Source organism: Colletotrichum orchidophilum (genome assembly GCF_001831195.1).
Source record: "Colletotrichum orchidophilum strain IMI 309357 chromosome Unknown Scaffold_127.1, whole genome shotgun sequence".
NCBI lineage: Eukaryota > Fungi > Ascomycota > Sordariomycetes > Glomerellales > Glomerellaceae > Colletotrichum > Colletotrichum orchidophilum.
Window position 1 is genome coordinate 67,403 of NW_019173083.1, and position 27,783 is coordinate 95,185.

A 27,783-nucleotide genomic window follows, 5' to 3' on the forward strand; every position below is an offset into this window, starting at 1 on the left:
CGTGGAGACTCAACGGCTTTCTAGCCCTCTATACCTCGACACGGGTATGTTCGTCACTTTGCCTCGGCCCCAGTCGTTGGAGAGCTGCTAGCAGATGATGGGGTGGTCGATGCGTACGCGCCGGCGAATGCCAAATCGGCTTCTTCCAGCAAAGTCGGCTTTATGCAGCCCCAGTTCAAGCGCCGATCGTCCACGGTGTCGTCATTTGTCGACTGACCTGGGAGACAGTTGCCGGGCTTCAGGTGTATTTGCTATGCACGAGATCAACTTGAGTTGCCTTCTGAGAACCGTGAATTGGCCTTGACCAGACAATATTTATGGCTTAAGCGCTGATCCTTTCAGATTGTGCTCTTCTTAGGAATAGGAAATTCAACGACTTGAATAACTCCAGCCAAGCAGCGTCCAATGTCGACCTCTTTGTCTCTCAACTTCTGGCGCATTGCGCGACCAGCCACCAGGACCGCTGGATGTCTTCGCCAGGCAATGGTCACTTCTAGAAATGGTTGGGCATCTTTTTCAACTTCATCATCAAGGCCTATTATGGAAACGACTGGGTTCACCGAAAATCAGTTGACCGTTCGAGAAGCAGTCAGCCAAGTCTGCTCAGAGTTTCCCAACACCTACTGGCAAGAGCACGACCAGAACGAGCAAGACCCAAAAGAGTTCCATGCGGCTCTCGCCAAGGACGGATGGCTTGGCATTGCTTTGCCAGAGTCGCTCGGCGGCTCCGGCTTGGGCATCTCCGAAGCGACGATGATGATGCAGACCATCACCGAGTCTGGAGCCGGCATGGCCGGCGCGCAGTCCATCCACGCCAATGTCTACGCGACGCAGCCGTTGGCAAAATTCGGAACCCAGGAGCAACTCGAGAGCATCATCCCCAAGATTATTTCCGGAGAGTGGAGGACGTGCTTTGGTGTGACGGAACCCAACTCTGGCCTCGACACTCTGCGACTTGCGACAACGGCAAAGAAGCAGACGGATGGATCGTACCTCGTCACTGGTCAGAAGATCTGGATCACCTGCGCGCAGGTGGCATCCAAGATGATCCTTCTCGCGCGCACCAAGGCGTACGAGGACTGCAAGAAGCCGAGCGAGGGCCTGTCGCTTTTCTGCATCGACATTGACAAGTCACAGGCAGGACTGGACATGCGCAAAATTAAGAAGATGGGCGGCCGCGCCGTTGATGCCAACGAAGTATTCTTCGACAACTACCACATCCCCGCGAGCTCCCTCATCGGCGAAGAGGGTCAGGGCTTCAAGATCATCCTCCACGGGATGAACGCCGAGCGATGTCTTCTTGCCGGCGAGGCTCTCGGGTTGGGGTATGCAGCACTTACAAAGGCATCAGAGTACGCGCGTGAGCGCGTGGTTTTTAAGAGGCCCATTGGTCAGAACCAAGCCATTGCGCATCCCCTGGCGGACGCTTACATGAAGTTGGAGGCGGCGAAGCTGGCGACATATCACGCCGCTCGGTTGTATGATGCAAGCAAGGAGGACTCGTCCATCCGCCAAGACCAAGTTGGAGTTGCGGCAAATAGCGCAAAGTATCTGGCTGCGGAAGCGGCGTTCACGGCGTGCGAGCGTGCGGTGCTTACACATGGAGGCATGGGTTATGCGGCCGAGTACGATGTCGAGAGGTATCTCCGAGAGATCTTTGTACCAAGGATAGCGCCTGTATCCCGCGAGCTGATCTTGTCGTACATTAGCGAGAAGGTTTTGCAATTGCCTCGCAGTTACTAGATCAGAGTGTAGAATGAAGCCCAGGGGGAGTGGTTGTCAGCTGCATGGAAGGTGTTTTTCTTTCAAGTTCACTCAGTACGCAGATCGCTCAACCCAGTTTTCTCTCAACGAGACATTGCTCTTTCCCAAAAAGCATGTATACATGTATTAACTAGATGTGCACTCATATATAGACCTCACCTTCCCACGGATCGATTTCTGGGGAAACAAAACGTAAACGTTCTATTGATCTCGGAAAGCTTGCTGCTCAGTGAAGCGGTAAGATAAGTTAAAACAGCTGAAAATTAAGATTTATTTCTTTAGATCTTCTGGGATACGAAGCACTTAGCTTGCAGTATTGGACGGCGTTGTCAAGCCTAAATTCCACGAAACGATCCTCCGGTGTCTCGGTGAGTTCGGTCAGCTGATGAGACTTTCGGTAACAACAGCTAGCTCGGTGAGTCAGTCTAGGGAACGAGAAGCCGAGAGATCAAAGCTTCGCCATTAAAAGGACAGTGCTTTTTGATCGGCACTGTACGGAGAGGCTGGGCGCGCAAAGATATTACATGCTCTTCCCGTCGGTGTCCACAGTATCAGAACCACCACCGAGCATCAAGTCGCGCCGTGGTTTCCAACCCTCGAGCTACGCCTTCAAAAGACTTGCTATGTCCTTCCATAGTCTTTGTTACTGGCATGCCAAATATAAGTGTTCGTCATGCCGACGGAAAGCCCCAAGAAACCGCGCGCTAAGCACGCGTGTAGGGAGTGCAACTCGCGACGCATCCGCTGCAATGTCACTGAGCGCCACCCATGTTCGAACTGCGAGACGGCACGGGTGATTTGCGAAGTCATTCCGTCGCGGAGAGGCCGGTGAGTCTCTCCCGTCTTCCCCACACCGACGACTCCGAGTCGGCAAATACTGACATGATCTTCCTCGGCTCAGGTACCTACGGAAATCCAAGAGGCAGAAGCCGACGGAAGAGGCCGCATCGGCGACTCCGGAGCCCGTAGCTGCCCCAGCCGCGTCGTCCGCTCTCACCGCTGATGTCGCCGCGACGCTTGCTTCTATGAGCACTGTCTCTCCGTCGCATGGACTTCCGGGCTCTTCCGGCATATCGCAGACTCCCTTTCACGCCGAGACGCCGGCGTCGTGCCATTCCTCGTCGGGAACTACGGGCAGCAGCCGATTCTTCGGAGAGTCAAACTTCATCACGCTTGTCCCTGGAGCATCTGGGTCCGGAAGTGAAATTACTGCTGGCGATGGGGTGTTGAAGGGTCGCCTCACCTTTCCGGTACCGCAGACGCCCCAACCTCAAGATCTGGCTACTTCGCCTGCCATCACGAATACCTTGAGCTCTGCAACAGAGCGTTATCTTCGGGATGAGGGAGCACTCAGCTTCCCCGACATGCAGAGTTGTCTTCCGGCTTTACATGCTTACTTCACATGGTTCCATCCCTGCTTTCCCATCCTTGACCGCGCAGATATTGCGAGGCGCCTCGTGACGATGGATATCTCGCCGCTGTTGCTGCAAGCCATGCTTTTCATCGGATCGACGTATTGTGATGACGCAACAATTCTCGGCATGGGTTTCAAAGACCGATCCGAAGCCAAGAGCCTGACATATTCTCGCGCGCGGGTTTTGTTCCATGCTAATTGGGAGAAGGATGAATTCACTCTCATTCAGTCACTCTTTCTATGCAGCTTCTGGCGGGGTGGACCAACAGATTGGAGAGACGTAAGGTATTGGCTCGGGGCCGTTTTAACCCTTGCCCAAACACATGGCCTTCATCGTTCGTAAGTCATGATGTGCTCTGTTCTTTTGGTAAGGGCTCGACTTACCTTGTGCACAGAACCCGATTCATCACGAAGGATCCTCATTTCGCTCGGATGAGACGAAGAGTGTGGTGGTCAATCTACGTAAGTTCCTGGATAATGCAGTGATAATGTGCACCGGAATTACTCTGGCCATAGTGTGCATCGGATAACTCGTGGCTAACATCTCATAGGTCCGAGAGCGGCAAGCATCTGTATCACTAGGACTACCTTGTCGGATCCGCGATGAGGATTGTGACATCGAGCCGCTTACTGCAGCTGATCTAGAAGATGATGCTGACGGACAGCGAGCAACTGGTTTCGGTGCACCAAAATCAGAGCATAAATATTACGCTATCAAGATGATCGACATTGCTCGTCTTCGTGAGTTTGTTTACCTCCTACCAACAGTTGGTAACTTGCTTGACTAAATGATCTGCAGTTGGGAGAATCATGGACACCCACTTCGCGCCCGGTCGAGGCCCACCAGCACCGACAGAAGTCCGTGATTTGAAGCAGCAGCTCGAGGAGTGGAAGCAGGGTCTACCAGAAGACATGCGTAGAGGTCCAGATGATGGGCAGTCTTCGGTCTTGACCTGCTTGATCCACCTTGCCTACAAGTAAGCTGAGGCCCGTCTATCGAGCGTTATACTGGACATATCAATGGCTGACTTCAAGCTTGCGTGCTCCTTAGCCACCTCCGTATTCTGGTGCATCGAAACGGATGGCTGCGGAACAGGAATCAAGAAGACAAAAGAGTAGCTCTCGCCGCTGCCTGCCGTATCAGTCGCATAGCCGAAGACATGCTTGCGCAAAAGACGTTGCAGTATGGCCAGATGCACCTGTGAGCTCCCCAACACCACGGACCATTCGATGCGGCAACTGACCTTCCCAGACTCACCAGCCTGTTCGCGGCTTTTTGTATCCATGCAATCGACATAAAGTCCGCAGAGGGTATCAGTCGACGACTTGCCGAACATAGAGCCCAGATGTGTCTTCTCGGTCTCAAAGAGATCCAGAAGTATTGGCGTATCAACAACAATGTATTGGACCTATTCTTGCAGTACCTCGATGAATCTATTGCCAAAAGACTCAACGGCGATAGCGGCGAGTCTGTACCGACGAACGCGCTCCCCAACTCCACCGCGCGTCTCGGTCCCTTCAACGACGTAGGGACGAGCCCTCCGCAAACTCTACTCCAAGGTGCTCTCCAGCAAGCGAGGCCCGACGCCATGGAAAATCAATACTTCAGTCTAATGCGCACCAACTGGGACGGAGAGGATGCTCTCGAGGATCTCGGGCTGTTTCTGGATCCCCAGCTGTATGCCAATGGGCCAATGCAGGTAGAGGGCCTCAATTTCCTCCAGCGGTGCCTGTGAAGAGTGAAGATAACTCAGCACCAAGCCGGTTATCTGAAACTTCTCAAATCTATGGCAGCATGCAAGCCTTTCACTGCATGTAGTGTAGGCTAGAGGGGATGGTTCACAGCCTGACATCATTCACCGTGGTTGGAAAAGGTTCATTCTCGCCTAGCATCATCTGGGCTTCCTGTGCCGAGCACAGTGGCTGCCCGGCTTCTTCCCCGTGGATTCGAAGAAGCCGAAAGCATATAGCCGGGCGGCTCGGCTGCCCCACACACCTCGAAGATCGACGCCCTGCTCAGACCATTCCTCATGCGGCGACATCGAGAGATTACGGTTCTCATGGTCAGCCAATGCGTCGGCCTTGACATCCTGAGGTCCCTTCTGGTGCCGGCTTGATGAATCCTTAGCCTGAGCAATCTCGACAAGTGGCATATGTTGATAACACCGGACCTTCAAACGACCATAACCTCCAAAAGCCCACTGGCCTCAAAATTCCGTACACGCCTCTCCGTCGGACACTAACAGCTTGTTCCCCCACAATGGCATCCCTAGCTCGTCAAACACGGCCGGCTTTCTGTCGCTGCACCGCTCGCACCCGACGATCTATCACCACCAATGCAACGGACGCAGCCTCCAGGCTTCTTGACACATTCGCCGGCAAGGATGTCGTCCGCAAGCAATTGCTCGACTCCAACCAACTCCAACGTCTCAGTTTAACCCTTAACCGGAAAGAACTGCATCCGGGCATCGACATCTCCTCAGAAGCGCCCGCTCAAGGCACGCCGCTGCCTCCTGGCTACCACCTTGTGTATTTCACCCCGGTGGGCGTCGAGAGCGAGCTGGGAATGGACGGTACGGACAAGACGTTCAACGCAGGGGCGCCGTTCACACGGCGGATGTGGGCTGGCGGGAAGATGCAGTTTGTTGAAGGAACTTCGCTCAAGGCTGGCGAGATGGTTGAAGAGTGGACGAGACTTGTTGGAGCGACGCCCAAGAAGAGCAGAAGCGGAGATGAGATGGTGCTGGTAGATGTAGAGAAGGAATTTTGGGGTCGCGACGGATTAGTTGTCAAAGACCAAAGGCAAGTCTTCGTGCGAGTGGAGGCCATACAGCCAGGCTAACAAGTGCTCAGATCATGGATCTTCCGACCTGAAGTGGATGCCTCACTTACCGTGAAAACAGCACCACCGCGTAGTGAAAGACCACCTGCCTTCGGACCTTCTACCATCACCGACCAAATAAGTTCAGAAGGAAGCATAGTTCGTCACTATAGATGGTCACCCGTTGGCCTTTTCAGATTTTCCGCTCTCACTTTCAACGGGCACATGATTCACTATAATGAGCCTTGGACAAAGGATATTGAGCGTCATCCCGAGGTTGTAGTCCATGGACCCTTGAACCTGATCAACATGTTGGACTATTGGAGAGATGTATATGGAATGGATGGCAGGGAGGCACGTCAGGTCACCTATCGAGCCATGTCGCCACTCTACGCCGGCGACGAGTACACACTTCGAACAGTTGATGTTGAGAGTGAAAGGAGGTATGGGTTGCTTGTCGAGAAGGGAAATACTTTATGCATGAAGGGAGAAATCATTGGTGGCTGATCTCGAACCAATATCAATTACTTCATTCAATACATCACTCCCGTGCAACCCTGTCAGTAATAGACGATGGAAAAAAGACGCTTTATCGGTTACTGTTCTGGTGCCCAGTCTTTGGTTACATCCAGACATGTCACATACGTTACAGGGGTCTTCCGCTTTGGTCCAGTCATCGGTCGACATTCTCTCTTTGGAGATGGAAAGACCCCGGTAGTAGACCGCATCCTCAGCCCTTTATCGGGCGCCGTTCTCGGCTTTCTGGGCCGCCTCGTTCGAGGCGGGCAGGAATAGTAAGTGGCTAAATATCGGTATTGAATCTTGGAACTCGTTGTGCCGCTGTAGTCGGCCGGATTTTCCGCACATGCATAAAACATGGAAACACCTCCTGCGCATACTATAAGTGGACTTTTGGTCAGGCGCGGGAGGAATTTTATTTGTCCAGTCTGCGGGCAAAGGACCGTCCCTGAGAATAATTGCATGCTTGCAAATTTATACAATATTGCGAGCTCTGACCTGTTTTTTAATCTGTTGATAAGAGTGATAAGAGTCTCATTACTCACCCTAGCAGAGAGGATGCTGTAGGCTTTCGAAGTTGTCACCCTTAATCCACTGCCACCTGCACCGACAAGAACGTTGCGAGTGTCCATAGCGCCGTCAGTGAAGTGAACCCTCCCACTTTCTAGCATATCCTCTCCCTTGACAACTCCATACCCCTCGAATGCCTTTCCAAAGCGGCTTATGCCCTGTCCTTGTAAGAGAGCAACAAGGATGTCTCGAATTATAACTCGATTGATAGCACTCGAAGCGCTGCAGGATGGAAGTTGGGTCAAGTCAAGTAATGTCTGAAATCTCGTATTTGTCAAGGCTTGGGGCCGTCAGACCCGTGGAGGATGTCTGGCTAAACTTTGATATCAGCAATGTCGGACGGCTTGACGCAGATGTTGAGACCTGTTAGGGCGGTCTCGCTGAGGCCGTGTGAGCGAATCTGAAACCTTTTTTCTTCTCCTGCGTCTCGTTCGTAGACGGCGACATCAACGACATGATTGAAGAGGTTGTTTGCAAAAAGTGAACCGGCGGGACCGCCGGTAACTATGATGACGTTACAGGGTTTAGCCATGGGGAATAATAGAATAATATTTGGGTGTCAGCCCTTAAGCCCTGCACATGCAAAGATAGTCCGGACGCCTGCCAGAATTCCAGTGCTTTCCAGAGCTAAGTCAGATTTGACATACATCTAAGTTGTCAAACCCATCATTCTCCGACCTCTTGAGAGTCAAGCTCAATTTTGCTTCGGTAGATGATATCGGTATTGAGTGTATAAGATATTTAAGGTAACGCAGTTGGTATGCCCGGGAGTTTGGGGTGGGGTACTGGGCCGGGGTCTCCGTGTTCGGCGATCCGCGGTTTTCCGACGATACACCATTTACACACATGCAAAGGTTACGTCCCACAAGACAGCATGAAACTTGGCAAGCGTTTCTCGCGATTTCGTCCAACTCCATTACCATCGAAAGTTAGAGATCACTACTATGCCTAATCATCGTAGTGTTGCCTCAATGGTGGCTGTGAAAAACAAAACCAATCACAGACCGCTCTGGATTCGCCATTGATAGTCGACATGGTGTTTGCGAGGATGTCATAGTCTTGCCTAACAGGCCTGAAAACGGTCTCTCTGCCCACATCTTGTCTCAGCTTCAAGTAAGTTCGGCAACCATTCTTACAGCGACAGATCCAAGTACGTGTACTTCTTTCCTTTCTTGAGCTTGAGAAGTTTCTCGCCAAGCCACGAGACCTGTATGGAACATATGTTTTTTTGATTTTCAAAGCCACGAGGGGTGTGCTTGGAGCTTCTCGAACACGGTTCGCGTTTATTCGCTCATGTTACGCAAACTTTTTTAGGCTGATGAATTTCAGAACATGGAACGGGAGCTTACTGCGTACTTATGTAGTGATCACAGGACTCAGACTCATTGCCACGCGGGTGCTCTGATTGCTTTCATGTCATCGGCTGACTATGGCCCCGTCCGAAGGTACATGTACGCAATCCACCGTGGGCAGCCCGACAGCATTGGCGCTGAATTGGATACGCAGCTGCTGACCATTGCGCCGAATTTTTTCCTGATCATGTCGTTCTGTTTGACATGGATCACGGAAAAGAAAGCCGTGTACCACATAAATACCCACGTATCAAGCCATACTCTCAAGCAGTTGAGACCAGACTAATAGGGACCAGTTGCTGCTTGCTGTGGAAGACGAGATTGGGACTCAGTGCTCTCTTGAGGAGCTAACCCTGCTTAGACTTTCCGGGAAAGGACTGTGCTTAATTCAAGTTCTGGTCAAACCAAGAGGTCAGGGAATGTCTCCAGAGAAGCCTCTGATTGCTAAGCATGGAATTTTGCAGACTACTTTTTCAAACAACTTCTGTCGATCACACTTCTCATACGTTAGCTTGATTGAACCTTGTGCTCTCAACCGTTTCCTTGCCTGTGAGACATACCATTGATCGGTCTGACACTTTCCATTTACAGGATTGGGAAACTGGCCTGTCTTCGGGTCGCAGGTGACTTCTTTGCCTCCAGTGCAAGTAGCGCCCAGGAAGTTTCCCCATTGAGCAAACTTAGCCGAATAATCGCCAGCCATCGCGTTCCAGGCACGCCAGATAGTAAAGGCACCAGAGAAGTTCTGGAGACCGCTGGCACATGGACCTTGACCTCCGCTCACGGGCGAGTTGATTTCCCAACCAGCGCAGTCGGGCCCCATAATTGCAACAAGACCAAGGCTGGCCACGTTGAATGCCTCAGTCGCGTTGGGGGCGCACACGGAAACCTGGCAATGTACTTGGTTGCATCCCGATACTGAGGTGACTTGGCTGTAAAACAGGCACAAAAGGAGAAGAGTAAACCTAGCTGCGATCAGTTCAGTCGATACGTAAAACTGGGAACCGAGAAACTCACTGTTTGAGAGCCATTATGTGTTGCCCTTGTTTGCTGTTACACCTGAGAATACCTTGGGTACGCGCAAAAGCTCCGAGTTCTTGAAGCCACCGCCTTACTATTTGTTGAAAAGTCGTTGAAATCAGATTTATGGTCTTTCAAGCATATATATGCAGCAAGCTGAATAGAAAAACAGAGCTTAGGAGGTAATTGAGGATTCAAAAACTGAGACTAATCATTAATGACATTTTAGATCTCGGAAAGCCTTGGGTGGCAGCTGGTTATTCGTGGCGCTGAAGGGCCTGGAGAGACATATTACTTGAGTAGCAAAGGACGTTGGCGGCAGGGCTGTTGACGCCAGCGATGCCGACACTCCGGACCATAATCACAGCAAAGGGCAGAAAATTTGCTGTTTATCCAGAAACTTGCGGTTTTGACCACTTACTGGGCCACGTGCTTGAAGAATGACTCGGTTCAGAAACCGTGCACGCGTCCTCCTGGGTAGAGCGCACAACTCTGTTATATTAAAAGCTTGGTTTATCCCAAATCACCATCAAAATAATGCCCCACCGGTCCTTAAATAACTAAATGTCCATTCTCAAGAATATTGAAGGCCTCCCCAGGCTTGTCTAGCCCATTGATCTACTCAAACGACGCCAATACCATGCATTGCGCCTTACACGTGGGATGAAATTCTGCCTGCGCATATTATAGTGCCTTGGCTGGTTACGAAACAGACTTCGTCAGTCCGTTCTGCGGATTCACTTGGGGATCGGTGTAATCAACTCCTGTTGCTCGCAAGATGATAACTATCTAGACTCGCCAGGAACCTGCATAGACTAAATGTAGTTTTGGTTCCGCAACATCGCCACATTTACCACTACATCACCCAACACAATGCGTAGCTTTGCATGGCTCCTACTGGCGTCCAACGCCCATGCCATTCCTACCACTTTTTGGACGCGTACCGACAAATGGGAGCAAGTCACCTGTTCCGACGCCAATATCACCGATGCAAAGGTTCTAGCTAATGTCCGATGGGAATCGGCTGACACAAATACCTCGTGGAAAGAAGCTGTTGCCGCTTGGCAAGCCTACAAACCAGGAACAACTTCGGCTCAGCTTAAGTTTCCAGCTTTCATCAGCGACTTTTACGGCGGACCTGAGGGATGGGATTGCCAAGATACCGCCAACACGCCATGCTCGACAACAGTCCAGTGCGCTGACACAAAGCATCCAGCAGGGTACGTTTTGTTGCAACTCGATTTGAAGTTGTCATGGTCTAACATCAAATTCTTGCACAGCTTTCTGTTGCTCAACTCCTTCTCAAGATTACACGACGTAAGCAAGCACATCAACGGACAGGGTTGGGCAAACAAGCTAATGCTGGATAAGGTGTACCAAAAATACCATGAGGCGCTACAAGATGCTCAGCTGAGCATATCTGCCGCGATGGGAGATTTCACATCTACCTTTGCGCCTCAGCTAAAGAAAAAGGACGAGTCAACGCTCGTCAAGACTTTAATGGATGTGATGGCATTCGGTATAGGTGTTGCATCGGCTGGTCTATGGAACATTGGTACGCCTCGCTAAACTAGAAATTTTATTCCTTACTTTGACAACCTGGGCTGAGCTAACTTAAACAGTCATCAAAGAGGCTGCGATATTTGCTGGCAACTCCTTCGGATTCGCCAAAGACTCATTCAACAGCGCCATATCCGCTTCTTTTGCTCTAGGCAAAGACAACTTGAAATCGTAAGCCTTTTGTTGTTGTATCGACTGAGAGGGAGTCGGCTAATCCTTCCGAAATAGTGCGAAAGATAGCGCAAGCGTGCAAAACGACTTGACCTCCGCGATGGGCGCCTTATTTGACGTGTGGAAGAAGACACAAGAAGACTATTTATCTGAGATATTCTCAGGGTCAAACAGTAATACCATAGGCATGCTTGAGTCTTTCATTAGAGGTGGCATGATGAACATGCTGCCCGTCGATATCAATCTCTCCGGCATGGTGAAAGTGGTTGAGACCATCATGTTTGGGCAGATGATTCCTATTGCCTGGCAAGTGGCACCTGCGGCTTACACGCCATTCGTATTGTAAGTCTATGTGGTCGAACAACTATCCTTTCTGGATCTCTCGGTTTCAGAGATTCTGCTCAGGGCAAGTGGCTAATAGACCTCGACCTGCAGGAAAACCGGCGATGCGTGTTCTAGTACCATGCCCAACACCCTCGACCCTTACATGACCCAGGAAACACATGAGAAGGCTGGCGTATGCTGGAATAATAATCAGTTTTACGTACTGACTATCGGAACATATCGGGTTGACGTGCAAAGTGACACGCCGCGTCTGCCCGACTCAGAACCGCCCTTCCAGGTGATGGCGGGTGCCACCCATGACGTGCTCGACGGAAAGAATTGGGGTGGCGTCACGCTCGAAGATATCGTCATCAGCGCATACAGTGGATACTTGAACAACGGGAACCGCAATGGCTTCAACATCTCCCTAGACGACAGTGCGGGAGGCGTTGATCAGCTCATGTGGACGGGGGGCATACGGACGCCTGGTTTCTTCTCGCTCCCGGTCTGCACTAGTCTTTGGAACACATTGATGAACGTCGCTGGCAGTTCGCCTGGAAAAAACCACTATCCTTGCGGAGTGGTGGTTGAACAGACGTTCCCACAGCACTGAGCCAAGGTTAGAAAGCGGCGTACTTAAGTATTATTGTAATTTTGTATTGTATGTATTGGAAGTGTCCGTCACACATGTATACACCATTCTTGGCGAGCTGTACATAGATTCTTTTCCATCACTCAGTAGCGATGAGAGCTGGTCTCTTAATGATCAACTTCCTTTCCGTTAACACTTGTCCAAAGCCTGAGAATAAAACCTAGTCTACAGATGTTGTCGAAGAATGAAAATCTTTTTTTTACAGCGGAATGGGATATAAGTAGAGATTGGTTTTGCTTTATCAACAACAGTGCCTGAATCCTGATGCTAACCGATAATCTTCAAGGCCAAGGGCACATGTTATTTGAGTGATGAACCCTCCGTTGAAACATGTATCTCCCGCAGCAGGTGCCGTAGAACAGGAAACAAGCTGGTTTCTCTTACAAGAAGCCAGCCATGCCACCGCAAATATCAACAGACTCATGATTGAGACCAAAGTTAACGGTCTCGGGGATAATGCGATAGCAAAAGGTGGCAGCTTGTCCAGTCTCGACAAAGCCAATGAGATCGGGCAAGTTGCATCAGTTGGCACGAGTGTTCCAGTAGGTGGCAAGACACCGAGAAATCTCAGTCTGATGGGCGCGAGTGAGCTTGGACTGGAGACGGGTGGTGTAGGCGACCTTGAAGCCAGGGGCAGAAGAACGCTTCTCCATGCGCTTAGCGATGGGCTCCTGCTCCTCGTCATGGGGCAGGAAAATGTGGCCCTCTCAGTCGCCGAAGTCGTAGACGTCCGGTTTCAGAGTGGTGTTGAGGAAGTTGAGACCGTGGACGCTGGCCACGGACTGAGGGATACGCGTGCCAGAGTCGTAGCGGGGGAGGAGGTGGGGGGTGGCGCCGGTGATGGACTCGAAGGTCGAGCCATCGGCGACCAGCTCCCGGGTGAGGAAGTCGACGAGGGACTCAGCGCTACCATCACGAGCTGGGATGGTGTCAGATCTCTGCAGGATCAGGAAGAGACTTGCAACAGCTGCGGCGATGGCACCGGCAAGATTGTAGCATTCGCGTCCGTTGACGCGTCTGCACACGTACAGAGCTGTGAGGCCACCGCTAGTGGCGTATACGGTTACCTCCTTGCTGGTGCCGATCTGCTCAATGACAGTCGAGGGAGTCGAGCACTCCGTGCGAGCAGTGAGGGGCGAGACTGGGCTCATGCCCACCTCACGAACCCCAGAGCTGTGGCATCGCTAGCCACCGGTTGAGCGATGGCGCTACTCAGAGGAGAGGCTATAATAGAAAGATAAGGCATTTCGAAGCGCCGGTGTGGGATAGTCGGAAGGATACAAGGGATATCACTTGGTATATGTCTGTCTGAGCTGGAAAATCGTCAACTCGGGGACTTTGCCAGCGCTTTTGAAGCGTTTTTCATCATTCCAAAGGTTTACCAAAGTTCCCTCTATGGCATATTAGCTCACAAAATCAACATCTGGACGATCCTTCTCGTGAACATGTCTTGGGTCGCGCCTTGTAAGTCCCACACTTTCAGATAGTAACGGAAAAATCTAGCATGCTTAGCAGATAGTCCTGTAAGACGGCCAAAGGTCCAGTTAACCGAATTCAGCAGATGATCTATATTTCCCCGCCGAACCATAATCGGTTGCTGCCGTCTATCAGCGTTTTGTGTGAAAGACCCGATTCGAAGTCGAATTGGGCACTACACCGGCCGTGGCAGACAGCTGATTTGCCGCACAACACTATGATGACAGTCATTAAGACGTGGATTCCTCCTAGTAACACCACAGAAGTTCTTTTGAAAATGTGAGCTCTGATTTCAGAGCCCAGGGACTATCAAGACAATACATGTATATTTGACCCACCTGCTCCGCGAGATTTACTCGATTTGCATTTGAAAATGCGTTGAACATGATCGGATCTGCCCGAAAACGCAAATGGTTGAAAGTGCCACGTTATGCTTATAATTTCATCAGGCTCTGATCTGTGATCCCTGGCAGTATTATCATTTGTCAAAAAATTGAACTCGCCTCGGTCAATTTTGATGCTCGAACATGACCTGACTAAGTTGATAATCATGGAGGCTTTGCAAAATCTCAGTCAGCTTTTCTTGAGGGAGTCGTCTAGTTCCGAGCTTGAATCTTGCAACGACCGCAATATGAGAAAAAACCAAGTCAAGATTTGACCAGCCCACAGAAATAAAAACCGTTGCTTGCCTGTCAAGTCTAATCCCTCACGGTTACCACAGATGAATAGGACAATGGATTGTACAAAGCCTAGCAAGATCCATCTGACTACCCATTGATACATCAGCACATTTTCACAAGATTAGTAGTGACGGGCATGGTTACTGATTTTTTTGGATCGTACGCCAGGTGCGCGGACAACGTAAAGTAGGTAGAAGGTGGTCATGAAGCATACGAAGAAAAGCCCTGTGCTGTTACTTGACGCTATCAGTTTCAGTTGATTGCTATCCAATGACTGACACTGAAAAATTTGGACTCGCGATTGTCTGCTTTATTTTGGGTAATCCACTTCATTCGGCACCATGAGAACAGTGTTTCTGGCGTTGCGGATAAGCATGGTTCCTCTCGTCGACATTCTGCCGCCCTCGAATGAGCTTTCGCTGTAATGGTCGTTGGTGACGAGAGAGCCAGGAACGGCATCAACGAACCCCAGATAATAAGTAACTAAGCAAACTTAATGAGCTTCTTCCAACTGATCTCTGCTGGTCCTTCGGGGCGAGTGTCCGGTTGCGGCATGAAGCCGCCCCGCATGCCGATTAGCCTGGCTAGAGATTAGGCCCCGTTCATTCGTTTGTTTGTTTGTCCACCCTTAAGAGTAAACGGCGCCTACATCGGCTATCTGAAACGGTCACTTCTACATATAGTGCGAATACAAGAGAAAAGCAATATGATCTGACCGGAAAGATTCAAACCTGCCAGGGCCTTTGAATACGATCCTTCCCGGTGGGCCATTACGAGGTTCCGTGATAATCTTGGCATTATAGAGTCTGACCTTCATCATGAGCTTGACGACTTACAGTCACCAGGCAGACACCTGATCATACACATACATGTACATCCAGCGACATACGAGAAGCTAAATCTCAAGTTATCATCAGCCTCTTGGAACCGACAGCAGCTCCTCCAGAAGAAACCCAAAATAAAGCCGTCGACACAGCTCATCTGATAAACGTCGAATTACACAGGGTCCTTCGGATCACGGCTCATATCTTTCCACAATATGCTTACATTGACCCACAACACGTGCGGAGACCCTATGTGCATTTAGCTTTGCAGGGCCTCAGCGATGGGTCATCGGAGGGACTTCTTCATTCAGAATTTCCCTATCTGGAAAGCGGTCATCAGTCCAGTCGGCTGAGATTTGGGGAACGAAACCATTTGCATGTGCCGATCTTTGCCACGAGAGCGAAGCGGACTGACGTGAAGATTTTGGGCTTGGCTGGTGCCTAATCTCATCATGGTTCTGCTTGATTAAGTCAATTTAAATTGCACAAAACGTCAATTGCATTAAGCTTTCAGTGAGCAATTTCGGGTTTGATACCGTCAGCTTCTCGGCAGTACGTCTAAGGTCTTAGAGGATGGAAGCTGCATGGCCAGGTTCCCTCGAGGCTACAATCAAAACGACCGTATGTGTAATGTAGGCGGCCGATACGGGCAAAAATTGAGAACCAATTAAGCCCTATAGCCTAATGCCTTTTGTTGCTCACATGTATTTATACGTATATAATCATAAGTCGGCGACCTATACCTTTCTGAATTTGGGCAGTGCGGACACAATCCGTACAATGTTACCTGTGTGCATGTGAGCCTTCGGCCGGTAACAATACATGCATTCTGTCGGTTCCATTCAAGCGACTCAACCAGACTAACTGTCTAGGATTAGTCTGCACGGTAATGAGCTGGGGAGTGCTAGACTTGCCAAGCACAGTCGTGTAGCGTTCGACACCTCGAAGACTGAATCGTGTATGTATCACTATGGAAAATTCACGGATCAAGCGATGATGAGGGACTAAGTAGGATAAATATAAATTCGGGTTGGGTAGAGAACTCCGCCACTGGCGTCATGGTTTGGAAGCAGATAGAACTGCCGCATTTCTTACAGACTACGCTAAAAAGATTGTTTTACAAGTACGACTCGTCAACCCACCACTCCTTCTTGAAATCCTCACCCAAAAGGGTTTCAGCCTGGATAGGCTTATCGAGCTTGGAACTAAAGCTAGCTCTGGTACCATTCGCGCCGGGACCGGAATTGTTGTACTCCTTGAAGTAGACATTAGCCGTGCTTTGCACGTCGTCCCAGGTAGACCAGCCAAGGGGCGCAATAACGTCGCTCAACTCGCTGTTCTGAAAAACGACGCGGGAGTAGGGTCTCCAGGGTCGGCCGAGGTAGGAGGTAGCAGTGCCGTTGGTGCCGGTGACATTGGCCTTGTTAATCAGGAAGAAGGAGGTGTTGTTGGCGGCGTCGCGGCCGTTGGCAGTGATGAAGCCGGGTCCGATGGTAGTGATGTCGCACATCTGGAACAAAACAATGCCGCGCTGGCTAAAAAGGAAGTCGACGGCGCCGATGAGGCCGGTCTTTGTGTAGATCTGTCTTCCCTCGTTGGCTAAGAGGGTGTCCTGGTATCCGCTGATGAGGCAGCCGTAGAAGCCGATGTTTGTCTTCTGTGCGCTGACGGCGAGGGCCATGCCGTTCTTTCTGGCCTGGCCGAAAGTGTTTGCAACGTTGAGGTTATATACCTTGATGTTATCTCCCCAGAGGCGGAGGGTGGCGGTCTGGTCGTTGTTGGTGATGTTGGGCGAGGTGCGGGAGATGTTGTTGGTCAGGGTGGCCTTGTTGCCGACGTAGTCGCGCGAGTCGCAGGTGTAGCCCTGGATGATGAGATTGCCGCGGAAGTTGGGGACACGGACCTGCTCGGTGTAGGTGCCGGGCATGATGAAGATGCTCTGGTCGTCGGTGATGTTCTGTAGGGCGGCGACGGCGCCGCCGAGCGTGGGATAGCTGTTAGGTTGCTTGCCGGAAGCGTCGACGACTATGGCATTGGGTGAAGGGCTAGTTCTGGCGAACTTGCCATCGCAGTTTTTATCATCGATGCCAACTTCGACTGAAAGCTTGGCTGGAGATGCGACAGCCAGCACAGCGAATGAAAGGAATGGAAGAAACGCAACCATGGTGAATGAGTGTATAGAAGCAAGGTAGGGACTGAATAGGATGGTAAAGGTACCAGTCATTTCGAAATGTAGGGAATGGTCGCCGTGTATTTAATCACCACGTTCGGATACTTCTGAGAAACCCAACACCGCAGCTCTGGGTCAGGTCTACCTCCCCTGGTATCTCTCTCCCCTGGTATGATTGTCTTCCCATTAACCTTGTCGGCTCGTGATTTCATTCCAGTCGATTGCAGTCACCCGAGAGCCTGCGACAATGGTCGCATCCAATTACAGCGGCGGGACCCCAGCACTTGGTGCAGGGAAGGGCTTGCATGCAGACCGGAGTGCAAGACGGAGACTTGGGGTCGCATATTCCTCCAATGGAGTTCCCCGCCTGTCAGGGTGTTGCCCAAGCACGCTTGTTTAGTTTCCTTTCCTCTGTGGCCTCGCGGCGGCTCTTGGTCAACTTAATGTGAGGGGATCGCGAGTCAAGCCTCAAGGAGGTGGCCAAGCTGCAGAGTCATTTCTTCATTGGTGGACGTCCACGGGTGATTGATTCAGTGTTGCGCCACGTTTCTTGAGAATCACCACCACGCTTCGAGGCTTTGACAATGAACAGCAACTTGCAACACGTTGAGCATCACGAGACATCGGGTTTTTTTTTACTTCTTCTCTTTCTACCCCTCGTATAGTTTGCTGGGGGAGCTATTGAGACTAAGCCAGAACAGCATCGCTGTGCAGCCGACCTCACAGACGTACATTTCAAGCCTCCAAGGAAGGTTTTTGCCATTTGAACGCTGCAAAGTCTATTTGATTGGCTACCAAGTAATGGCCAAGTTTCCTAACTCTTTTGGGGATAGCACCATCATCATTGACCACAAATGCCTTGGCGGACAAACCGGCAGCTGATGGATACTATTGATCTGAAACTCCCCTCAATTTGCGCAAACAGATCGACGTGGAGTTTATTCGATTACAGTATTCAGGGCCTTTGAGTTTGCTAGTAATTTATGGTGCCAGCCCCTGAAAATAAACGACCCGGGCTATGCTTCCAGTCGGGTATTTATTTATCACTCGTGTTGATTGACTGATGATTGCCTGAACCCTAACCATCAAAGACATGCCAATTTTCAGCTTCAAACTCTGTGAGAAGCAGTCATTTGAGAGGAACTCTATCCGTAGGCGCTTGACCGTTCCACAGCCACAATTCATTCTTTGAATGGATCATTAGGTTTGCAGTGATTGTTTTGAGGCTATGGCCAAACAAGCTAGCGCGTAGCATGCAACTAATTCTCCGCTGGCGCCCGATCTCCCCATTCACTAAGCCACGTCAATCTTCCTAGTGCCCGTAAGTCACCACTTGACGGGAACTACACCCTCACCGGCGATCCGGACAACGGCTCAAACTCGTTCGTCCCGGCCCTCTGAACGCTCGGCAATGGAAATACCACGCTGATCGGCGACACCATTCTTCCAGGCCGCCTTCTCCTTGCCATTCTCCGCCTTGACCTCGACCTGTTCACGTCCCACGACACGCGGGAGCCGAGTTCACTCTCCGCGAAGCCGACATCGCTCAGGTTATCCAGCTCCTCCAGCTCTCGCTCCACTCCCGGCGGCGGCTCCACCTTGAACACGGCCTGAATGTCTCCGTGCGGGTTGAACCCACTGAAGCTCCAGTTGAGCAGAGACTGTGATCGTGCGCGGCGGGGGTGAGCTAGCCGGCGACGCTCTAGAGCGCTGATGATGAGTAGTGCTGGCGCGTTCAACAACCGGATGACGGACACGTTGAGATCGTGGAAAGATCGGGGGCTCAGAACAGATTTGAGTGGGAGGAGGATCGCAATCGCCATCAGATTGAATGGCGGTGGGTAGGCAAAGATAGAATCGCTCTTTACGCCGGCAAAGGTGAGTACGGCCCGTCGAAATTGGATCTCGGCCGGGGCGTCTGCGATGAGCTTTGAAAAGGTATTGCTCAAGAGCGCCACCAAGATTGTGAGGAAGAGAATATTGCCAAGAAACGCAAATGCAATCATAAGAGCTGGCCCTAGGATGGGGTGGAACTCATCTGAGCGGTCAATTCCGGTGCCATCCAAGCCGAACCACGTCCAGATGAGCCACTTGCAGGTGTCGTACCAATTCAAAGCAGGCTTGTTACCGCTTGCGCTGATGGCCGTTTCGTTGCTTCCTATCAGCCATTGCAAGGATAGGAAGAAGCCCATGAAGCACCATATGGAGATAAAGGTCAGACGGGTGAAGTCCTTCATCATGGCATGTATGGCGATGAAGACGATATTGTCTGGCATGATAGTAAAGGCCACGCGGGTGAGAAGCACGGGAGCTGCCAGGCATAAAATATGCACCCCGTAGCCGTCCGCGATGACCCCGCTGTATGCCAAGACGTCGTATACCCGAGCAAAGACATAGCAGCTGAAAATGAAGCTGAACGTGATGTCGAGAAATGACCATAGAGTCTGAGAGTGAACTGCCCAACCGTGCTCGATGATCGCCGCAAACTCGTTGAGAGTCCATCCGGCCGTGTATACGGCAAACAGACATTCCCATCCACTCACCGTGGCGCTACTCCGGTACACCATTGTCAGGAGATATAGAATGACAAGAGTGATGAACTGGAACAACTCAGTCACCTGCCGGATCCACGGCACAATGAGCCGTCGATCATCGAGTAACGGGGCCCTGTGTGGCTCGTATAGCGAGACCGAGGCATACTCGTAATGGTCCGGAAGGATATCGACGAACGACAGCGGGGTATAAGTGACAACCCCCTGCCAAACCGCGTCAACGAGTCTCTGGCAGGCTGAAGAGCTCAAGAAGAGCTTGCTCTCAGAGATGATGGCCAGCTCCAACGTCGTGAGTTTTCTTTCATGGCCGTCGCGGCGCTGAATAGGCCACTGGGCTTGCCGGCATTCGCTTTCCACTTCCTCGGGGGCGCCTTGGAATGGGTCGAATCCCTCGACAAGAATGTGCGCCAGGATTAGAAGACCTATTTGACCCGGGTGGTCCTCATGGTATCGGCGCAGCACTCGGCTTGCGACGAGTTCGCAAAGGGTTGCGCGGGCGACATTCACAGTATGATGGGCTGTACTGGTGTGTTGTCTGAGAAACTGAATCCGATTGGCGAGCAGGCAGTATACTTTTTGGGGTCAGCTTAATCGTCTTCAGTCAGTTAGGGTTTTGCGGATAGTCCTACCGACAGTTGGATCGTCAGGGTCGTATAGGCGATCTACAAGAGGTCGAACGACTAATGAGTTCATCCTAGGCTCGCGGAGCTGATCCAGGGTGTAGGGGTCATCTGGGATTACAGTAAGTAAATGTCGGCATTTGCAACAATGGCGACTCGTACCTATGCTTGCTAATACAAGTCGCCTGATTCTATCAAGGGGCTCTCCATTAGCTACGGGTGTTCCGATATGAGGGCAGCAAGAAGTGGTAAACTTACCGATGTATCGTAAAATACACGGATGGCGGCACCTCGGTGCTCACGCTCACGCTGGCGGTGGCGCTGACAGAGACATGTTGCTCTGCCTCCAAATCGGGCACATCGTTGGCGTTCACGACACGCGTTACCGAATCTCCATCACCCCATGGTGACAGCGGTCGAGCCCAGTCAATCAAATCCGGGGTCCGGGGGCCCTCTCCTTCTTCCATCTGACGTTGGGGAGTTCTGATGATCGAGAAAACGTCTTGCTTTCCGTGGTTCGCTGTCTGCAGTCCGTTACACTAACGCCGTCCGGGACACCCTCTTCGTTATGTTTCCTGTCGCTGCCCAGCCACCCACAAATCCAAGCCTATGCAACTCCCCGCGTTGGTCTCAAGCTGCAATGTCAAAGGTCGGTAGTCTGCATGTTGTCAACTTTTTCCAAATGACAAAGAGATGTAAGTATGTCACATGCATCTATGCGCTCGGGCTGCCTCCCCAGTGAGGGGTTTATCTACACCAGGTCCCCTGACTCGATCTGTCCTAACACTAACGCGATCCGATCGGCGGCTTGCACTGCCACGCTCGTGCCGCCTGACGTAAATGGGATAGCACCGCGGCATTTCTGGTTGACCGACAACTTTAAATTTATTCACCGAGGTGAGGCGCTTTTAAGCTCAGATGACCCGGATAAGATGAAAATCAGATGTCTCACTCACGGCATTTCGACAACCTTTCCAGCAAGCCATGTACGGATGACATAGATGGTTGATCAACACTTCACTTGCTTCTTGAGCTATAGACCACCGGCACAACATCATAATGCCCAGAATGAGTTTCTGGCCCGCATGCAACTCAAAACGCAAGTTGACATCGCCAAAAACGTAATCAACTATGCCTCGGGGGTTGAGATCAAAAGTATTTGAAAGGGACGAGACTCGAACTCGCGCGGGTTGCCCCACCAGGAAACAGATGTTAAGCTGACCTTAACCTGGCGCCATAACCAACTCGGCCACCCTTCCGTGATCGCCTGGTTATTGAACCGGTGATTTTTGAGATCCCGTGGGGATTCAGCAAATATGGAGCGTGGCCTGGTAGGGTAAACCCTTAAATGCTGCTGATTTGACGATGAAAGTGAAAGCGGAGGTGATGTACCGAAACCCTGTTCCCAGTCCGCGATATAGTGGATACTGGGCAGAAGTCGGTTTCGCAAGGTGCTCACAATCAACCTCCATAATACATGTACTTACGAATCTGTCTGCGTGGGACAGCTCCGACGAAGGCTTCAGTGGGAGTTTCGAACTGCCAAGAAGTTGACAAGCTAATGTGGGAATAAGAAGAGTGGAACGTAGAAGTTGATGGCTGCAACGCGTCAACGTTGAAGGCTACAGTATTTCTTATCTCGTCATGTGTGGTCGTGAGGCTGGGTTATGCCCACGGCTTTTTCAAGCTGTGGCCATCATGTTAGCCTGTGCCTAGATAGAATAGTCGACTCGCCCTTCCTGAAGATACGGAGACAGCGTTTATCGTGCCATTCGAGCTGGACTCTCTCTATTGTTGGAGAATGAAGCTGTCTGGCGAGTTTTGACTGGAAGAAGTTTCTTTGAACCATCAAACAACATCTCACGTTACTCTTTGCAGCCAGATTGAAATAACAAAGCCTTCGTGTTCATGTTTTGGACCTGATAGAAATGTGAGCTATACAAGGCGGGAGAGCGGCGACACTCGATTGCATACACTCTATGTACTAAAAGTTCAGTCTTCACCCGTTGAACGGAATGTTTATTAAAAGAACAGAAGACAGATTTCATCAGTCTACGTTTAGTTAAAGGGTTTAACCCCCCCTCCCCGGGCAGAATAGTCGGATCGAACTTCACCCTCAGGTCAGGTTATTTTCAGATGGCATTTGATCTTAAAGATGAAAATGCGCCATCTTTTGATCCTTCAACATTTTCTACTCTAATATTGCGGCTCACCGTGGAGCAAACTGTCGCGATTGACATCCCAACGGATTTCGATGACTAATTAATACTGGAAGACGCGATAAGCGGTCGATCAGCAATCATGGTATAAGATAGTCGATGTAGTAATGATCCCTCGGGTTGCAGTAGGGCCTACTGACCAATGATGCTGATGTTGACTAGCCTACAGGAATTACGGGTATGATAAGGAGTATGATGTTCAAGATAAGAAATGACCTCCATGCAACTTTCGCCGATGGTTACTCCAATCAAAAGGGTGCCCCCAGTAAGCTGCTGCATGATGCATAATCACCCCCATTTTCGGTGCAAGAGTGGGTGAAGATGGTTGGCGTATCTTATATCAAGGCCTTCGCAACGTATCCTCAACGCTGTTGTTTGCTCATTGTGAAGAACATAACTGGAGGACTCGGCAGGAGCAACATCATACTTCAGGACTATATTTATGATCAGAAGTATTCAGTTGTCAAGGCTCGTCTTCAATGACAAATACAATGGCCACTGAAGACAAGACAGGATCCAAGTCAGACGAGGACCTTAAACACGGATCATCTGATGATGTCGAGGCCTCTTCATTGCAAGTTCCCGAGAATGGCGCCAGTATTGTCGTTGATCCGGAGGGAGAACGATCATATGGTAAGCTCCAGCCAAATATCTCCACCTTCCGAGTTGTGGCTCACCTACTTATCACAGTGAGGAAGCTCGACTTCTACTTGTTGCCGTATCTATCTCTGATGTACTTCTTCAATGCCGTCGACCGCTCCAACTTGGGTAACGCTAAGACCGACGGATTCGAGCAAGACCTGAACTTCAAAGGAAACGAGTACAGCTTGCTCATTCTGCTCTTTTACATCCCCTTTGGAACCCTGGACCTACCTCTCAACCTCCTCACAAAGAAGTTCTCAGCAAGGTGGGTCTTGCCTTCGTTGATGGTAATTTGGGGCGGCATCGCAACCGTCCAGATCGCGAGCAAGAACTTTGCCGGCATCCTTGTACTCCGTCTGCTTCTTGGCGCATGCGAAGCCGGGTTCTTCGCCGGCGTCGTCTTCTACTTCACCTTATTCTACAAACGGTCCGAGCTCGGCTTCCGCGTCGCCATTTTCTTCGGCAGTGCCCTCCTAGCCGCGGCTTTCAGCGGCCTCATCTCCTACGGTGTCTTTCAGATCGAGGGGACCCGGCTCCAGGGCTGGCAATGGCTCATGCTGATCGAGGGTGTCCTGACCGTTCTCGTCGGGGTTGCAGCCTTTTGGTGGCTGCCCGCCTCTCCGGCGACCGCCTGGTTTCTCAACGACAGAGAGAAGGCTGCGGCTTTAGCCAGGACCCTTCGCGATGGCTCCAACAAGGTGGACTCAAAGTTTGACTGGAAAGAGTGCTTCACTCTGTGGAAGGATTGGAAGTTCGTCATGTGGCTGCTCATCGCCTTCAACTACCCCGTCGCCTTCGCCACCACGTCCAATTTCTTGCCGCAAATTGTACAGCGCCTCGGATACAGCGTCATCAAGACGAATCTCTGGACCGTGGCTCCCAACGCCGTTGGTTTCTTGATTCTCCTTGCGACAGCCAAGTCGTCCGACTACTTCCACGAGCGGACTTTCCACATCGTCAGTGCTTTGACGACCTCGCTCGTCGGTATGATTATCCTCATCGCGATCGATGTCCTGGAGAATCGGGGCTTAGCGTACTTTGCCTGCTTTCTCATGGCCGCGGGCGCGTACACACCTTCATGTCTAGTCCAGTCATGGCATAATAACAATAACTTGAACGAAAACAGCCGCGCTGCCACCACTGGTTTGCTAGTTGGCCTTGGCAACTTTGCTGGAATCTTGTCAGCGGCAACATTCAGGACCGAATATGCGCCCAAGTACATCCCCACGCTCATTGTCACTTGCTGCTGCAATGTTCTCGCAATTACATCGGCGTTGATTCTGGGCGGCTGGATGAAGATGGAGAATCGGCGAAGGAACAAGGCCCAGGGAGTCAATCTTCAAGCCCAGGATGTGGACACGTCAGAGCTGCACGACGGCGAAAGGTCACCCAAGTTTCGGTTCTTCACGTAGACTTGCTGCGCGTACATCTCCAACAGCAGTGTAATTGTCAATTTCAACGCGTCAGTTACCCCAGAACTCTCCTCTTGTGTATTATGCATCACCGTTCCCGAACACATCTCACACCTTATGTCAGGGCGCGTTGGTACCCAAATTAGGAACTTAGCAGAGAGTCATTTGACGAAGGCATCTCGAGGTAGGTACAGATAGTTGGCAGCATTCGAATCTGGCTTTGTCAGGCACCTGACACCTTACTCTTCATGTGAGTTGAGCCCTGTCTATGTGCACAAAAATTCAAAAGTTGAGCTCTCTTCAGGCTAAGAAAACTACTACTTTTCGTTCTTTTACCGCACTTCTTTTCGGACATGAACTTGAATCACCGGCCTCGGAAGTCTGGTCCAGGAGTCGATTTAAATCTTAGAAGGTTATGTCTTGAGACATCCATTTACAGCATCTGCGCCTACAAAACATTACGTCAGGTAAATTTCATGCTTCCTGAGGTGGCCTGGCTTCAAAAGTTTGTGCGATGATACCAGCTTGACTTCACTGGCGTGTGATCAAAATTCCGTTGCGCGTTGCTTTGAATAGACCTAACGCATCTCGACACTGGGCCCAAGCGGATTTCGGGTCATGGTGATCACCCAGCCTGAACGAAAACAGGCTTCTCTGCGGATGACAAGTTTCAAAACCATATTTGATCGTGATGCGGGTGAACATACCTCACGCAGAAGTCTTAATGTGCCCGGTTGATTAATCCGACTTCCTTGATGAATCTCACGGATGCTGTTAGAGCTGACGGTGATGTCCACCTGCCTAAGTGGGCAAACACATTTGAAGTCAAGACGAAACACCGCATCGCTCCTCTTGATACTCCTCCAATAGATTCTGACCTGTTCACGATGAAACTAGCAGAATACAACGGCCCAAATTGAGCATAAGCATATTTGAGGAGGTGCCAGCATCGATGACTTCGACTCGGCGTTGATTCAGGTTCTTGTCGAAGAAGCCGCGGCAGTAAGCCTACTTACCGAGTGAAGGACTATCGAGAATTGAGGTAGTTGTACTTGCATCAACAGTGCCTTCATCTTGCATAAGTATGTAGACGGGCAGAGGCGGGTCTTTCGTTCAAGTGCTAAACGAAAACTCCCAAGCCTTCAAGAGGGCAGTGTTCAGAATCGGCGCTCGCCCCAGTTGCCGAAAACAAGACCATGGTGGTTGACCTGGCAAACGCTGCATCCAAGGATAGACCATGTGATCGGCCAGTATGATTGAATGCTTAGCGACGTGTCTTAAAACTCATGAGTCTCTTTTCTCAATCAACCCAGCCACGATGATGAATCGCTTTTCCCGACACGCTTTAACAATAAAATGTATCTGAGGAATTCAAATGGCTGAAAGCGTTCAAGGGAGTATAGCAGCACTCAAAATATATCAGGCAGATAGGAAGGAGAAGTACTTGTAGTCAAAGCTTGCATTGTTCTCAAAGCCCCCGCCCTAGTATCTAAAGCCTCAGAGACCGGTTCACTAGGGCCAAGGCATGGTTGTAGCGCTTTCAGCTTGATAACAAAGGCATAAACAAACATTTCGGTCTCAAGACAGCAGGCATTAGAACCTGGAAGACGTGCGGTGGAACATGAGAAGGGGGGAAAAAACCATAAAGATGAAAGAAATCTTGAAATGTTAGCACTATATTATAGCAAACCGCTCAACAAATGACCATTGTATCGTTCCATTTGGATTCTCTCTTTGTTTCCCTCCCTATCTATCTTCATATCAACCAGATCATTGTCATCGGATATTAACTCGTCGTCTGAGAATCCAATTGAATGATATCCTGATGCCTTTCATCAAAAAGTGTCATTTGACTGAAGAGTTGATTTGTCACATCACTCTGTGGGAGTCCTTGCCCTTCATGGGATTGCTCTGAGACCAATAGATCTGGCCCAGTTTCATCCTCTCGTATCAGACTATCTAAAAACACTTTCGGATGATATTCTCTGGTGTATTTCCTAACATCAAGAGGCTCGGCTGGCCAGATAGGATTGCCACATGTGTCAGCTTTGTCAATGGATTTCGGCTCCCAGCGACCTAAAGTTGATGACTTGGGATTGAAGTCATGTGGCCCATTGGTATAACCATGCGCTGTGATGAATAATCTCTCAGTCTTCTTCCACGACGTTGTCACGTGCCATCCGTCGCTCTTGGAACCGAAACAAGGCTTACCATGTCGTAAAGAAGTGGTTTTGGTTGTATTGTGTAACAGAGACCTAGAACAAATACACCAGTTGTCAGCAAGAGACAATATCTAAGTCATGATTGATAAACATGAATGATGATTATGGTTGGGTACACACCTGATGAGGAGACTTGTGACTGGACGCTGGTTCAAAGTTGCTGTTTTCCAGTGTGCCTTCAACAAATCTTGTGCGTTTTGTCTGGCTTTAGGGCCCGGCTTTCCAATTTTCCAGATGACTTCAACCCATTCTATAGGTGCGTTATCGTTAGCCATTCTTTCAATTCCTTGGGAAAAATGATGATTCTTTGTGAGTAGTCTGTAGTATCAGCAGGCTGGAACATAAGATTTGCAACTTAAAGCATCTGTCGAGACTGGTGTCAATATTGGATGTTCTTGGTGTGCTAAAACGACACAGCTAAATACGCGCATCAAGCTAGTCTTATATCCAAAATATCTCTTGATACAGTGATCGAACGTACTTTGTAGTCAAAGTTCCGTTTGAATGGAGGTTTGTTTGAAAACAAGAACTATACTGATCGGAACCTCATCGAATTTCAAACATATAAGCAATAAGCAATAAAGGTAATTGTATTTTGCTGAGAATGGTCTTGAAATCTTTGTTGAGGACTAGATGCTACCATTTTGAGATTTGTTGCAGATGAGTTACCTGTGACAATAGTGAACCTTGATTAGATGCCTTTAGTTGCATTCCGAAGTTGGAACCCGGAGCTTTGAAGAACTTTTGAGAAACCATGACCTTTGTTACTTCTACTTCAGACGTGTATTGGCAGTAAGTC

The 27,783-nt window shown here is 50.3% G+C and overlaps 12 protein-coding genes across 12 annotated transcripts; 5 read left to right on the forward strand and 7 right to left on the reverse strand.

The window, feature by feature from the left end:
- Positions 1 to 540: 540 nt before the first annotated feature.
- On the forward strand, positions 541 to 1,743 carry CORC01_11557 (acyl-CoA dehydrogenase domain-containing protein; the record flags this gene model as incomplete). Its single annotated transcript, XM_022623180.1, has 1 exon — positions 541 to 1,743. One exon carries the CDS (start codon positions 541 to 543, stop codon positions 1,741 to 1,743), a length of 1,203 nt encoding a protein of 400 aa, XP_022470311.1.
- A 694-nt stretch (positions 1,744 to 2,437) lies between these two features.
- CORC01_11558 (uncharacterized protein) lies at positions 2,438 to 4,914 on the forward strand (the record flags this gene model as incomplete). The annotated part of the gene is made up of 7 exons (XM_022623181.1): positions 2,438 to 2,592; positions 2,666 to 3,517; positions 3,574 to 3,640; positions 3,730 to 3,919; positions 3,978 to 4,155; positions 4,230 to 4,379; positions 4,431 to 4,914. 7 exons carry the CDS (start codon positions 2,438 to 2,440, stop codon positions 4,912 to 4,914), a joined length of 2,076 nt encoding a protein of 691 aa, XP_022470312.1.
- A 156-nt stretch (positions 4,915 to 5,070) lies between these two features.
- Positions 5,071 to 5,331, reverse strand: CORC01_11559 (uncharacterized protein; the record flags this gene model as incomplete). Its single annotated transcript, XM_022623182.1, has 1 exon — positions 5,071 to 5,331. One exon carries the CDS (start codon positions 5,329 to 5,331, stop codon positions 5,071 to 5,073), a length of 261 nt encoding a protein of 86 aa, XP_022470313.1.
- A 107-nt stretch (positions 5,332 to 5,438) lies between these two features.
- CORC01_11560 (uncharacterized protein) lies at positions 5,439 to 6,020 on the forward strand (the record flags this gene model as incomplete). The annotated part of the gene is made up of 1 exon (XM_022623183.1): positions 5,439 to 6,020. One exon carries the CDS (start codon positions 5,439 to 5,441, stop codon positions 6,018 to 6,020), a length of 582 nt encoding a protein of 193 aa, XP_022470314.1.
- Positions 6,021 to 7,401: 1,381 nt separating this feature from the next.
- On the reverse strand, positions 7,402 to 9,471 carry CORC01_11561 (uncharacterized protein; the record flags this gene model as incomplete). The annotated part of the gene is made up of 3 exons (XM_022623184.1): positions 7,402 to 7,468; positions 9,001 to 9,405; positions 9,458 to 9,471. 3 exons carry the CDS (start codon positions 9,469 to 9,471, stop codon positions 7,402 to 7,404), a joined length of 486 nt encoding a protein of 161 aa, XP_022470315.1.
- Positions 9,472 to 10,333: 862 nt separating this feature from the next.
- On the forward strand, positions 10,334 to 12,128 carry CORC01_11562 (uncharacterized protein; the record flags this gene model as incomplete). Its single annotated transcript, XM_022623185.1, has 6 exons — positions 10,334 to 10,680; positions 10,741 to 10,777; positions 10,832 to 11,015; positions 11,083 to 11,191; positions 11,249 to 11,533; positions 11,627 to 12,128. The coding sequence occupies 6 exons, from the start codon at positions 10,334 to 10,336 to the stop codon at positions 12,126 to 12,128; spliced, it is 1,464 nt and encodes a 487-aa protein (XP_022470316.1).
- A 746-nt stretch (positions 12,129 to 12,874) lies between these two features.
- On the reverse strand, positions 12,875 to 13,318 carry CORC01_11563 (uncharacterized protein; the record flags this gene model as incomplete). Its single annotated transcript, XM_022623186.1, has 1 exon — positions 12,875 to 13,318. The coding sequence occupies one exon, from the start codon at positions 13,316 to 13,318 to the stop codon at positions 12,875 to 12,877; it is 444 nt and encodes a 147-aa protein (XP_022470317.1).
- Positions 13,319 to 14,216: 898 nt separating this feature from the next.
- On the reverse strand, positions 14,217 to 14,528 carry CORC01_11564 (uncharacterized protein; the record flags this gene model as incomplete). Its single annotated transcript, XM_022623187.1, has 2 exons — positions 14,217 to 14,410; positions 14,468 to 14,528. 2 exons carry the CDS (start codon positions 14,526 to 14,528, stop codon positions 14,217 to 14,219), a joined length of 255 nt encoding a protein of 84 aa, XP_022470318.1.
- A 1,736-nt stretch (positions 14,529 to 16,264) lies between these two features.
- Positions 16,265 to 17,311, reverse strand: CORC01_11565 (pectinesterase; the record flags this gene model as incomplete). Its single annotated transcript, XM_022623188.1, has 1 exon — positions 16,265 to 17,311. One exon carries the CDS (start codon positions 17,309 to 17,311, stop codon positions 16,265 to 16,267), a length of 1,047 nt encoding a protein of 348 aa, XP_022470319.1.
- A 1,349-nt stretch (positions 17,312 to 18,660) lies between these two features.
- Positions 18,661 to 20,956, reverse strand: CORC01_11566 (nonselective cation channel; the record flags this gene model as incomplete). Its single annotated transcript, XM_022623189.1, has 4 exons — positions 18,661 to 20,387; positions 20,499 to 20,600; positions 20,652 to 20,680; positions 20,748 to 20,956. 4 exons carry the CDS (start codon positions 20,954 to 20,956, stop codon positions 18,661 to 18,663), a joined length of 2,067 nt encoding a protein of 688 aa, XP_022470320.1.
- A 2,243-nt stretch (positions 20,957 to 23,199) lies between these two features.
- CORC01_11567 (uncharacterized protein) lies at positions 23,200 to 24,762 on the forward strand (the record flags this gene model as incomplete). The annotated part of the gene is made up of 1 exon (XM_022623190.1): positions 23,200 to 24,762. One exon carries the CDS (start codon positions 23,200 to 23,202, stop codon positions 24,760 to 24,762), a length of 1,563 nt encoding a protein of 520 aa, XP_022470321.1.
- A 1,786-nt stretch (positions 24,763 to 26,548) lies between these two features.
- CORC01_11568 (uncharacterized protein) lies at positions 26,549 to 27,259 on the reverse strand (the record flags this gene model as incomplete). Its single annotated transcript, XM_022623191.1, has 2 exons — positions 26,549 to 27,017; positions 27,105 to 27,259. The coding sequence occupies 2 exons, from the start codon at positions 27,257 to 27,259 to the stop codon at positions 26,549 to 26,551; spliced, it is 624 nt and encodes a 207-aa protein (XP_022470322.1).
- Positions 27,260 to 27,783: the final 524 nt, after the last annotated feature.